General features: G+C 32.9%; 1 protein-coding gene across 1 annotated transcript; it reads left to right on the top strand.

The window, feature by feature from the left end:
* Positions 1 to 86: 86 nt before the first annotated feature.
* Positions 87 to 6,509, top strand: LOC148283610 (3-hydroxyacyl-CoA dehydrogenase type-2-like). Its single transcript, XM_088243483.1, has 5 exons — positions 87 to 156; positions 238 to 402; positions 498 to 662; positions 3,918 to 4,155; positions 5,480 to 6,509. The coding sequence occupies exons 1-5, from the start codon at positions 148 to 150 to the stop codon at positions 5,668 to 5,670; spliced, it is 768 nt and encodes a 255-aa protein (XP_088099609.1). The 5' UTR covers positions 87 to 147; the 3' UTR covers positions 5,671 to 6,509.
* The last annotated feature ends 7,283 nt before the right edge of the window (positions 6,510 to 13,792 follow it).

Here is a 13,792-nt window from a genome sequence, read left to right as displayed (position 1 = left end):
AAGTACTTAACTTTCATCGTGAATATTGTCTATGTAGTTGTTGTCTATGGAAAATTTTGTGAAATGTCAAAAAGTAATTGGAGCTTGAGTGGCCGGCTTTTAAGGTTATGGTTGTATAGAAGTAATAACACAAATTGAACATAAATCATGGCAAAGGTATACTTAACAAGAATTAAAATATGTTATAACCGGTGTTGTTTTTATGGTCGTTAGTACATTATTTTTTTTGAATTTCAGTGCCTGGTTAGTCTAGTAACCGGTGGAGCATCTGGGTTAGGAAAAGCCACAGTACAAAAACTAATTAAGCGAGGAGGAAAAGTTGTAATGTGCGACATTCAAGAATCTAAAGGAATCGAATTACAGAACGAATATGGTGAAAACATGGTTTTTTCACGTGGTGATGTAAGTAAAGATGCTATCTTATTAGTAAGTATTGTGAAATTGAGGTTCCATCTTCAGCTTGGTCTTTATAATATATTATATTTGATTTGTTTCAGGTATGTTCTGAGAGCGACATGAATTCTGCAATGCAGGTTGCGAAAGACAAATTTGGGAGGCTTGACGTTGTGGTAAACTGTGCTGGAGTTGCTTCTACGTATTTAACATGTAATTTTAACAAAAAATTGGCACATAACTTAGAAGACTTTCAACGAATTGTCATGGTTAGTAACAAATCAAAAATAAAATCTAATGTATCAAGCCTGTGTGAAATCTCAAATATGTTAACTTCGGGGTACAGGAAACCAAAATATTATAAACAAACTACACCGACAGCCAAATAAAATATTAAAGTTAGTATATCATCGTCCTTATCTAACACCAACTAAAGAATTGTTTAAGAAACCTAACAATTAAATGTAACTGATTCAACTAGAATCATTGGACTTATCCATAAATTAGCCACTGATGTAATTGTAGATTCAAAGAACTAAATTTTGAAAAATTGTTATGAATACTGACATAATACAAGAACATCGTAATAAAATATTGTTAAGAATAAATAGATATTGTTAAAATGTTGTATGTTATTAATATGTGATAACATATAACATTCTAAAATGAGACAATGACGGTCGAGACTAATAAACCAGAGACTGAAATTATACAATAAACTATCAAAACAAACTAAACGCTAGACTCAGTCAACCTTTACAAAAGATGTATGAAAGCACACTAGCCTTAAAAATCTGCAATTGATATATACCTTAGATGGAAATCAAGGACAAGCAGTGAATTCTAAAAAAGATTTCAGTGTTGTGATTACTTGTGATCTTAAATTTGAATCGCATATTATTGAAATTGTCAAATGTACCAATTCCCTTTTATACCTGATAAGGAAAACATTCTTGCACATTACCTACTCACTATTCGTTTCTCAAAATCTATAAAACCTTACGTTCGTCCGCTACTGGGAGTATGCCTACCAAATCTGGAGTCCCTAAAATGGCAGTTTCTCTAAAGAACAAAACGTATGAGGACCTCTTAAGAGAGCTTGGTTTGAGTTCACTGGAAATGCGTAGGCTGTGTGGTGACTTGATTGAAACATTCAAAATCTTAACAGAGCAATATGATTGATTTATTTATTTGATAAATTGTAGTCTGCATTACTTTACGGGCTGTTTAACCCATTACGTCATGCAGACTGTAAATATAAGTTAGAAGTTAATGATTAGAAAGCAGATAGCTGCTAAACTGTTGACATTTACAGAAAATAGATCCATATTATCCGCAGAAGATATATTCAGTGAGCGAATTGCTCTATTATGGGTGAATTCCGATTGCATTTGTTTGGCTTCTGGGTGTGTAAAACAGTGTATGAGATATTACTCTAGTATAATTATTGGAAACATACTAATGTACTACTAAAATTTAGTATTAGTAACATTGATTTCAACTTCAGTACATTATTAAATAATAATGTACATGTTTACTACGAATAATAACCGCCATTTCAGAGGTAATTTACTAACCCTTACCGGTCCAATTTCGAATCTCATTCGACATAGATTTTTTCCATATATCATACTTTGGAAAATTATCGAAACTAATTTTTTCATTTAAAAAAAATAAAAACTTGATTTGTAGTAAAAACGAGATTTATTTTTGAAATGTACAGAGTAATGGCCTTATTATCTATATTTTATAATTTTCCAATGTATGATATATGGGAAACATCGATGACGAATGAGATTCGACATTGGACCGGTAAGGGTTAAAATTAAACACTGCCTCCTTCTCATCCAACCCCAGGAAAAACATCCTGACAAACCGAGTTGTGGAGAAATGGAATGGCCTTCCCTGTGAAAGTAATTGGTGCCGAACACACATGAATTTATGATGTTTTCTTTTCCTATTTTCTGCTTAAAATATCAGCTTAAATATCACATCACATCAGCTTAAAATAATCCACAAGGATTTTTTTTATTTTTTTAAAAAAAAAATTATATTTGCATTCTTATGATTTACCCAAATATTTCATTTTGAGGGCCGTTTTCAACGAGTTGTAAATAACTCACTACTAGAAAACTGGGATCAAGAGTGGGATTCGAACCGCGGACCTTTGAGCCGCGAGTCCAAGACACTAACCATGGGACCAAAATGTTAATAAATTATTTTCAAATAATAAAAACAAACATTTTTATAAGAATAAGGCTATAATTATTTAAAACAATGCTCTTTTTTTGAAATCATATAACGATTTTCAGTATATGAGAATTAAGTACTATATCACGTCTGGTTATATTTCAAAAAATATTTATTGATTCTGTTCATACATTACATACAGTACAAGCACTAGGAAATTAAAGAAATATAATATCGTTGGTTGGTTGACAAGCACTGACTTTACAGATTGAGAGGCGGTGGAGTTATTGTTTCACAACAGGTGGTGATTTCGAGTTCCGGGTGGCCAAAACTCGTGGTGCGGTGCTTCGGACAGTCGAACTGTCTTTTCCGAGTAACGGATGTCTGGCACCGCATTCAGAAGTTTGCGAAAGGGCCTAACAGAGCTTTCGTACTTCACTAAGTAGGTACCAGTGATCAATTACTGGGATCCGAGTAATCAAATTATACGTCTGGCCCTGCCACATAGTCGCTTAATAAGGTTAGCGACTAGGTGGCAGGGACCGATCAGCTTAACATGATCTTATGGGGCGAGAGCCAAGGCATTCCCTAGTACCAGAAAGTTCCAAACAAGGAAAGCAGACTAATTAAGCCAGGAGAGCCCTGAGTAGGTGTCTTTACCAGAGAGAACCAAGAAGATAGGTTAGCAAAATGGTAGAAGACGACCCGAATTACTCTGACTTCTGGAGCTTGGAATCTGCCTTATAAAGGCCAAAATTAAGGAGGGATGACAAATTTAGGGGTCACGCGAGGCATGGGGTAAGCGCGGGTGGCTGTAGAGATGTTAGAAGGACATCACGTTGGAATACGAGAGTATGCAAACCTACTGCACACGTTAGAGGAGTCGATAATACTTAACTGTGTTGTAAGAGTAGTATAGTAGTATTCGAGAAATGTATTGGGATTAAAGTGGGTGCTATAGTTCTTAATTAATATATGTTGGGATTGCTAGGCAATTCTTTTTATAATTAGACTAAAAAGTACATTTTATTTGGAATTACTGATGGGTGAAAAACTACATAAATAATTTTTTATTTTTCTAACAATTCAATATCAACTAAAAAATACTGAGTATAAAAATATAAACATATTTTCAGTAAAAGTTTAGCGGAAAAGCAATTATTTATTAACAATATTTTGAGTTTGTCTGAATGTTCGTAGACACACACTGGATTTTACCCCCTAGGTAGTTATTAAAATTAACATATTATAGCAGAGATGGAGAAAGTTTAAACAGACGGATCTTTGGTAATTATCTTTGTTATTGTGATTAATATTTAGAAGTATGTTTTCAGGTTAACACTGTAGGTACATTTAATGTAGTCCGACTGGCTGCTGGATTAATAGGTGAAAATGAACCTAATGAAGATGGACAGCGTGGTGTAATTATCAACACATCTTGTATGTCGGCCTTTGACGGTCAGAAGGGGCAAGCTGCGTACGCGGCATCCAAGGCAGCCGTAGCTGGCATGACACTCCCCCTGGCCAGAGATTTATCCTCCCAAGGAATAAGAGTCATGGCTATAGCACCAGGTAAACTGCAATTATTACTCATCTCTTATTTGGTATGACTTGGAAGTTGGCCTGCACTCAATCAAATTCTCAGGATGAATGCAATAGACATTTAGCATTAATTTATTCTTTAATCAGTCCATCTTTGGTCATTTTGTTTTGATTTACTATTATACGGCTGCCTCCGTGGTGTAATGGCTAAGACGTTTGACTCACGCGTGGAAGTTCCGGATTCGATTCCTGGTGAGAACACAAAAATGTAATCAACAATGTTTTGAGTTTGTCTAAATTTTTGTAGGCATGGACTGGATTCAACCCCTTAGGGAGTTGCCACACATTACAACAGAAATAAAGAACATTTTACAGAAGGAAATATAAAAGCCTAGGCATCCACAGGGTTTATGACCTGTCATTGGCTGGTTTAAGTGGCCACTTTTCACATTGTGTAACATTCACCATTCTGCCTATATTTGAACATCTACATTCCTTTGACTGTTCCATCCGTTGATGTTGACGAATCCACCTGTTCCAAAAAGAAGTATAAAAATTGAAAAATATTTTCATGCTTTGCTTAGTATGTAGGTGGAATAATTCAATCAGATGAATCTTACCCGCAACAATAAAGGTTTCAGCTTTTTAACTTCACAAACGTCAACAGAACAGTCGAAGGAATATAGATGTTCATTGATGATAATTGTACAAAATGTCAAATAAATAAATTACTTCTTAAATGCGTAATCATCATTATTCTCCTTTCCGCACTTAATGGTGCAAAAGGCACTGCATTGATACACCAACTGCAGCGTATCTTAATCATTTTTTGTTACATGAAGGTAAGATGATCGGTCTTACACTTTAGATGCCAGTCCAGGAACTATGAAATATTCTAGCGTAAATACACCTTTTTAAATAAATATTTCATGTCTACCATGTCGGGAAGCGATCTCGAGATCTCTTGCATGATAAGCAAACGCGCTGACCACACACTACATACATAATATTATGTTATAAAATAATCTTATTGAGTAATGTTTTTTTTTTTTTTTTTAAAAAGAAATATTTGCGTTCTTATGATTTACCCAAATATTTAATTTTGAGGGCCATTTTCAACGAGTTTTAAGTAATTCACTATTAGAAAATGGGAATCAAGTTGGGGTAGAGTGGGATTCGAACCACAGACCTTTGGTCCGTGAGTCCGAGACACTAGCCACAGGACCACAACCCAATTCAATTTGTTGATCGTGAAGTTACAATACAATCTTTAAGGGTTTGTTTACTATAAGTGTGAAATATATCATATTAAATGTAAATAAGAATTTAAAACATTTATTTTACTGTTTTGCAGGTTTATTCGATTCACCGATTCTGTCTTATCTTCCCAACAAAGTGCGTTTGTTCATGGAAAAAATGGTACTTTCTCCACAGAGGTTGGGAAATCCTACGGAGTTTGCGCATATGGTCGTGAGCATCATCGATAACCCCTTTTTAAATGCAGAAGTTATCAGATTGGATGGTGGACTCAGACTCGTGTTGTAAATTGACTCTTTATTTGTAGAAATAAAATTTGTTTTCAAGCGGAGATTTGGTTCATAAAATTTTATACGTATTTTTAATTATTGTAAAATTAAAAACTTTGTTATTAGTGTCACAGGTTTATTCCAACAAAATAACACAACTATAGTTTCTGGAGAGCACTCTTCCCATCGACGAAGCTAGATTGGTGGGTAGTTATTCAACTTATTTAAGGTGTTAGCATATATATTATATGGGTGCTAGTCTAGCGGAAATAAGGAAATCTAATTCAATTTTTTTTGCAAAGGTCGAATTTGCCCTCTTAAACAAAGGGGCTAAATACAATATTATGTGCAATTAAAATAATAATAATTTAATGTGCCTTGCTGTGGATGCGCTCTAACCAAACAAGATCTATTTTTAAAATATACATGTGCTGGAATAATCAGAAATAACATTTAACATTTGAAATACTCAATAAACTTAACTCAACTTAAAACCGATCTTGGAACTAATCAGCTTGTTATGACGCGAGCTGATAAAGGGAATACAATACTCATAACTTCATAGACTATCACAAAAAATTACAGCTTTTCTAAATGATCCCAATTTTAATGTTCCAATTCCAACAATAAATATCAAGATGCAGTGAAACTGTATGCCTGAATTGTTTGCGGCAAATTCCCATTCAATAACCACTTCAACCAGATGAACCCTCAAGCTCCAAAGTTATATGGATTACCAAAATTACACAAAGTTAATATTCCTATACGTCCTGTAGTTTAGTATTTCAGTACACCCGGTTCTTAATTATGCAAAAGACTTAATGAAAAATAAAATAAAAAAATCTCTACTGGTCTGGGTGTTGTGGTGTATTTTTAATTACCTCCTTCCGTATCCCCTCTATCCCACCTGCTGACAAGCCTCTAAATAGAGGCTTAGCAGGTTATTCCTTAAAAAAAAATTTTTTTGTTCAGGGCATATTTTGTTTGATACAAACTTTTTGGCCTTCTATCGTGCACTTATCAAAGTATCAACCTGTAAAGTTGAAAATGTCTACAGTTGCTGCTTACGGGGTTGATTTTTCAGACTGTCTAAAGATAGTTCCGCTGGGATTGAGTTAATATGTGCCTCCAACAAAATTACTTTGAATATAACAATATGTTTAACAAAAGTAAAGATGGGTTTCCTCTCTCTCCTATATTAGCAGATATGTTTTTAGACAAACTAAAATCTGATTTTCTTTCTTCCAAATATCTGTTAGTTAATAATGTACTTCATTGATTCCGGTATGTGGATGACATATATTGCATTTACCAAGATTTATCCAGTCAACTAGATTCCTTCTTTAATCACATTAACCTCCTCCATCCAAATATAACATTTACCCTAGAAGCCAATGACGATAATTCCTAACTATGTCTGTAAATATAAATATTTACGGAAAACCCACCCATAAAGATACTGTCATCCCGGCTTCAATTTCACACCCTTTCCAACATTATTTTGCAACAGAATTAATCTTTAATGCTAATAATAAGCTTTTAATTTTATAATAATTCATTATAAACGGTTACGAAGTAAATGCTGATTCAATCAATATAACATATTTCTATTTTATTAATCTAAAGATATATAATCCCATATATCAACAGCATCTTATGTGCAATTGCACGAAAATTTACAGTATAAAAAAAAAAAACTTATTTGCGTTCTTATGATTTACCAAAATATTCCATTTTAAGGGCCATTTTCAACGAGTTGTAAATAAACTTACTTTTAGAAAATGGGAATGAAGTTGAGGTAGAGTGGAACCACGGACATTTGATCTGTGAGTCCGAGACACCAGCCACGGGACCACAACTTGATTCAGTATTAAATAAGCAAGAAAAAACAATATTTTTGATAACATAAAATTTTTGGTCTTTTTTTAATGAATAACTAAAAAAAATCGTACCTACTCAAGTGTTGGTAGAGCACTGTCCGAACCTTAGACTTCTTATCAAAAATCTGCGACATTACCATGGTACTGCAACCCGACTCACAATATTATATTAAAACGTTTGAATTGTTAATCTATAGTCTACACGTGGTTTAAGCGGTGATAGACTAATAATTGTATGTTACAAAATTTTATTTTTTTTGCTTTAATATTTACAATATTATAAAATTACAAAGATTATGTAGGAATAGACTAGAGTAGTATTAAGTGTTAATTGATTTAATATTATATAATATAATATCTGTTTTGCAACTGAAAATATAAAAGTCGCAAACTTATAATGTACAACTTACTTTATATAATTATTGTGATGAATATTTTTATTATGTTTTTGCCGAACAAAATGTATGTTTTTAAAAATAAAATAGCTGAATAAAATTGATGATTTTTTTTGTACGATACCAATTATTTAACTAAAAAAAATATTAGACATTTTTTTGGAAATAAATCTGTATTTAGATTCTTATAATTTGACATGTGACAATAGAGTTGGAGAACGTTTTATAGAAGGGATTATGGAAGTCTACATTTACAGGGTGTATGGCCTGTGATTGGCTAACACACTGTAATAATCACATTTCTGCCTATATTAGAGTATCCACATTTCTTCGATTCTTTCATCTTATAAAAAGTTGAAACCTTTAATAATGCTGGTGAGATTCATCTGACTGAATTATTCTACCTTTTCAATTTTTATACTTCTTGGACCAGTTGGTTTATTAAAAAAAATATTAACATAAAACAGGTTTAAACAAAACTATGTTCAAATTTTTGTAGACACGGACTGGATTTTACCCCCCAGGGAGTCTTGACATTTACAGGGCTTATGATCTGTCATTGGCTGGTTTAAGTGGTCACTATACAATGTAACATAATAAAAGATGCCCTATGCACCGGAGCCTCTGTTTACACTGTGGGTATGTTCCACGAAGTACTGTAAAAAAAACCGTGTAAAAAAAGTAGGGTAGTTGAGGGTACTGTCGTATATCGGTCAATTCCGTACAGCGGTCATTTTTGTACAGCGGCCAATCCCGTACAGTAGTTTAAAGTTTCTTTACAAAATTATTTATTATATATTTAAAGGTATTGAATTTCATTTCGTAAGCATATTTTGTACAATTTTATCGAAAATGTAACACTTAACTGCGTATAATTTTGTAACTACGGGATGTTTAAGGTCAAAAGATATTTAGTCATTTTTTTTTCTTAAAACATATACATATATTTGTCAATATTTTGTTCTATAACAAAATTTTATAACGTACCAACAATATGTTCATATACCACTGATTTTCTTAAATTGAATGGTTTGGGTAGGTAGGAAAAAATTGCGTTAAGGCAATATGCCCTTGTGCATATGTATGTATACGGAATATGTATAAAAAGTGTTAAAATAAATAAATATACGTTTACTGTAAATTTCTTACACCGTACGATACCGCAATAACTATTTTTATAACACTAAGCTAACGCCATTTGACTCAATTGGTTTTTTACCAAAGTTTACATTAGAATTGCCAATGCGGAGATGGAATATAAGTTAAAATAAGATAATGTGAGTAATATGCGAAGAATTTGGTAAGAACAGAAAATTATGGCATGTGCCATGCAGAAAGTGTGCACATGCTGTATGCAGTGCTGAGACTTCTGCGGATAATTATTTATGTGAATTTTGCGAATAAATGTACCTTTGTAAAAACAATAATAAAGGTTTTATCGATGAGGTAATTTTTTCGTTTGTAAAAATACCTTTAATTGTGCTTTTTGAGCCTTGACAAACGATGTACGAATTACTACTTCCTACTTTATAATTATTTATTTTATGAGGTTCCGTGGTGGTCGAATATAAATAAACTTTAGTCGTATAAAATTTAACCAAATTAAAGATAAATTTGTATTTTAAAGTTAGTTTTGTACCGAATAGACAACAAGAAAGTGAGGCTTATTTATTAATTTTTATTTCACATAAAACATTAAATTTTTTCTTTTCTATATGAACACCTCACTGGGCACAATCCGTGTCGAGGCATTCATTTACATTATTTTTATATTATATTCTAGTACATAATAAATACATATAATATAATAGATAACACTGTATTGATACAAACATAAATAGCAGACATGCAACAATAATTTCGAGTTTAAATAGACTACTGTTTTGGTGGGGTGACCATCTCAAAACAGTTTTTTGTAAGTTTAAAGTAAGGTGTACGGTACAACCCTCTGCTCCGCGATACTAAAAAAACAACCATGATAGATAGGTTTCCTTGTAAAATAATCAATTCGGGATTTCAAAAAAATAAATTGTTTACTGTAATCACTAATAATCACTGTTATCAGTGGCAGTCAAAGAAAAAAATATTTTTGTAGACATAGAGTTTACTAAAAAGAAATACGTGTTATAGCTAGGGAGGTCTGAATCTGAGTGCCGTTGGAGTGATTACTTTCCGGCCTCCTGCGTGTTTCAAGGTTCCACGTGGCTCAGCCTACTCTTACATCATGACTGGCATCGTAGCGAGATCTCTTGAGCAGTGAGTGTCATTACTTCACTACATTTACTATTTATTGTACCTTGATTTTATCAAAAAATAAAACATGACAACAAAATTCTTTAAAATATCGTAACAAAGTTAAGTACCATATTATATTGTAAATAAAAGAGCGATATTATAAGGAATGAGGAACTACAGCTCTACGAGTAATTGGATACAAAAAATGTTTTCTTGCGCTGGGTAAAAATTAGAAAATTTAATTGTTAGGCCAAGTTTCTTGAAAATGTACGGAAAAAAAAAATATTTTAATAAAAACGCACTATTTTGAATGACGTCGCCGGTTCATGTGAATCAACCTATGATCTGAGAGCTATGGAAGATTTCCGGTCTGTTTGTCGCTTCTGGACCAATGGTAAGAACTGAATGAGAATAGGCGGAAATGAACCTCTGACGTTACGCGCGGAGTTATTTCAACAATACAAAACTTTAGAAAAACCGTAGTGCTGATAATACGATATATAAAAAAAAATATTCAAAAAATTACTTAGTTATATGGTCTATTAACAAATAAAAAAAATAAAAAAACCACTGAACTTCCTCATTCCAAAAACCAATAATTTTAGGTTCCACAAGCAGTGAGTCTGTTACATGTTCGAATATTCGGCACATCGAGTTTCGTTTCAAAAATTAGCATGTCACACTTATCAGCTTTCCGGCTATCCCTTTGCAAAAACCACGTCGATTAGCCGCTCTGTTGCGACGTGAAAAAAAACGTGTAAACAGTGGTTTCGGTGTAATGGAATATTTGCGATAACAAATGGTAAAAATACTTGCCAATTAAAATTATTGTGATATTTCTTAATGGCAATTTATCTTAGCAATAGCATTGATTTTTCAATTGAAGACATTTATTTTTTATATGTACGGCTTTAGCCAATTACAACAGTCATATGAAGAAACATATGTACAAGAAACTAAACAAAAAAACATAAAACTATGTAGCAAAGACAAACAAGGGTTATAAAATAATGGTGTACAATATATTCATAAACACGAATGATCGTGATGACATATAAGACTTCGAACTAAACTACGCCAATCCATCTTCCCATACTGTTTTAGTGGAGAATAGATCTAGGAAAAACCGGAAAATTTATCCCGAAGAATTCCAAGTTATGTGACAAAATGACTAATCTACACATTCTGGACATTGGGGCATAAAAACAAAAGTTGCTCTTAGAAGATTTGATAAATAGCAGATTTTCGACGATTGAATCTTATTATTTGACACTTACTAACATTTAAGAAAAATACAATATTTGAGTTTGTCCAAATGTTCATAGACAAAAGACTGGATTTCACCCCCTCTGGACTTCCATATTCCCTTATTTAAGGTATTCTCCATCCCTGTTGTAATTTGTTAATTTAAGAAAATGTTGTTTTCTTTACATCAAAGAGAGAGACAATATATATATTTTTTAAAACAACGCTATCTCCTACATTATGGATCCTTTTAAATATTTTTAGGTCATCGGCAAACGAAAATCTCGACATTTTCAAAAATATTTCATTTATGAACAAAATAAACAAAATCGGACCCAAGTGTGATCCCCGAGGAACACGACTTGTTGCAATTAATTTGCAAGAGGAAATAACTTTAACTTTTACACACAGTGACCGATAAAGTTTGGAGAACTTAATATGTTCATCCGGGGCATTGAATACTCTCGGGGCCACAAAAAAGAAATTTCTCTGAGCAAAAGTCATACGTGTTTTTGGTATTAAATAATTCAAATTACAGGAAAACCTCATACGAGCGTTCTCCTGGGATCTCCTTTTGTAACCACACTACCAGAAATGTGTCAATGACTCTTTTAAAAAAAATTGTCTAACATCCAATATCTTCATAAATTGAAACAATGTCTCAGATGGGAAATTATTTACTTAATCATTAAATTTATTACTAATAACAATGTGCAGAGATTCACGAAAACATATCACAGTATCTTAGGTCCTCCGCGATCTTATGCGATCATTATTTTTATCAATTGGTAGATACTAAATAAAGCTGAAAACCCGAGTGTCCGGCATCCCGCTGTGTTTGTCTCCTCTTGTGTTTGTACCAGAATATAAATACCACGGGGTATACATAATACATACGTACTCGCAATATACATATACAAAATGAATAATAATGTATAAATACATTCTTTTATCCCTCTCCGTGGTAGCTACGCAGGTCACAATGAAGTACTATGAAATATGGCTGACACGGAATGCTATTTGAAATTTAAAATATGCACGCGGCCAGACAAGGTAGACCAGGCCCTCGATTACAAAGGGACGATAAGGGGTTTACCGATCTTTGTCGATAAAGTCACTCCGAACTTTTTGCAAGAAGGGAAAACGACTTCATACGACCATAAAAATACATATGGGACAATAAGATTACGCATAATGAATGAATTCTTATTGTATTATCATACTTTCAAAATTATTTTATTCTAAAAATGAATAAACATCAATCCACCCTAATTTTACAATGTTGTTATGGATTTGGACAATAAGTACCTTTCTATGGAATGAGCCGTACCTTGGCTTATGATATATGACAGAGTTGCATATAATTTACTGATTTTTATTTAATTTTATTACCAAGAAAACATAGCAAGTCATAATACACAAAATAAAGCAACTTGTAATTATATTTTAATGTATTGATATTTAAAAGACTAGATAATTTTGAAAAAATCAAATAAAAAAATTTTGTAATTCTAAAACTTGATGAAAAAGAAAATTAGAATAATTGCTAATGAAAAAAAAACATAATAAATATGACTATTAGTGTTTGCGAATTATGTGGGTATACATCGGACAAGTATTGTCACAACTTCTACATCCATTTTACCAACAACTACTGTTCACCTCTTGCCTCAGTATCCTTTAATCACCCGCCACATTAAGACCTCGTGTCGTACATCGCGCGTTTATTTGTTTGAACGTGTGTGCCGCATTATAAAACTTTGTTTCCACCAACCACCAGTGTTGAGCTCCAGATCGCGGCCTGCCCTCTGGTTAGTGCCGCTCGCAAGTGTCAAGTCGAATCCAACAAGTCCATCAAGAATGAGAACCAGGTTAGTGGCATCCCTTCCTAATCTATATCATTTGCTGAGGTTGTGACCGATTGACACTGCATACCGCATATCGAGGATTATTTTCATTAAATTTAATTACAGTTCACTTCGCTCAATAATATCGTAGAAGCCTCAGGGCTTCGCCCCCGTTATTTCGCGCCCCGTATCCGCCTGGAAATTCATTTTCCCACCAATAAGTAAGTGTTCTTTATAATATCATGTAGCATTCGCTACTCTATCTTTAATCGAACTTCAGTAATACGTTCATATAATTATTGACATGAAAAAATAATCGCCACCAAACTGTTTTGATACAGATGAGATTCTTTTGAATATAAGGATCTTATTAGACCAGAGTAAGAACAAGGAGCTAGATATGATTAATTTGAATGATTTAGTAATAGAAAATACTCTATAAAGTCGGGAATAACCTTAAAAATATAATACATAAAATAATTACGGTAGATTTTTACGATTCCAATGATATAATTATCAGTGTATTAAAAACCAGTTTA

The sequence above is a fragment of the Micrasema longulum genome, unplaced genomic scaffold (genome assembly GCF_059751315.1).
Source record: "Micrasema longulum isolate JH-2025_06_02 unplaced genomic scaffold, ASM5975131v1 h1tg000215l, whole genome shotgun sequence".
In the NCBI taxonomy this organism is placed as follows: Eukaryota; Metazoa; Arthropoda; class Insecta; order Trichoptera; family Brachycentridae; genus Micrasema; species Micrasema longulum.
Note: the sequence above shows the minus strand (reverse complement) of the source record. Positions and strands in the feature narration are given on the sequence as shown.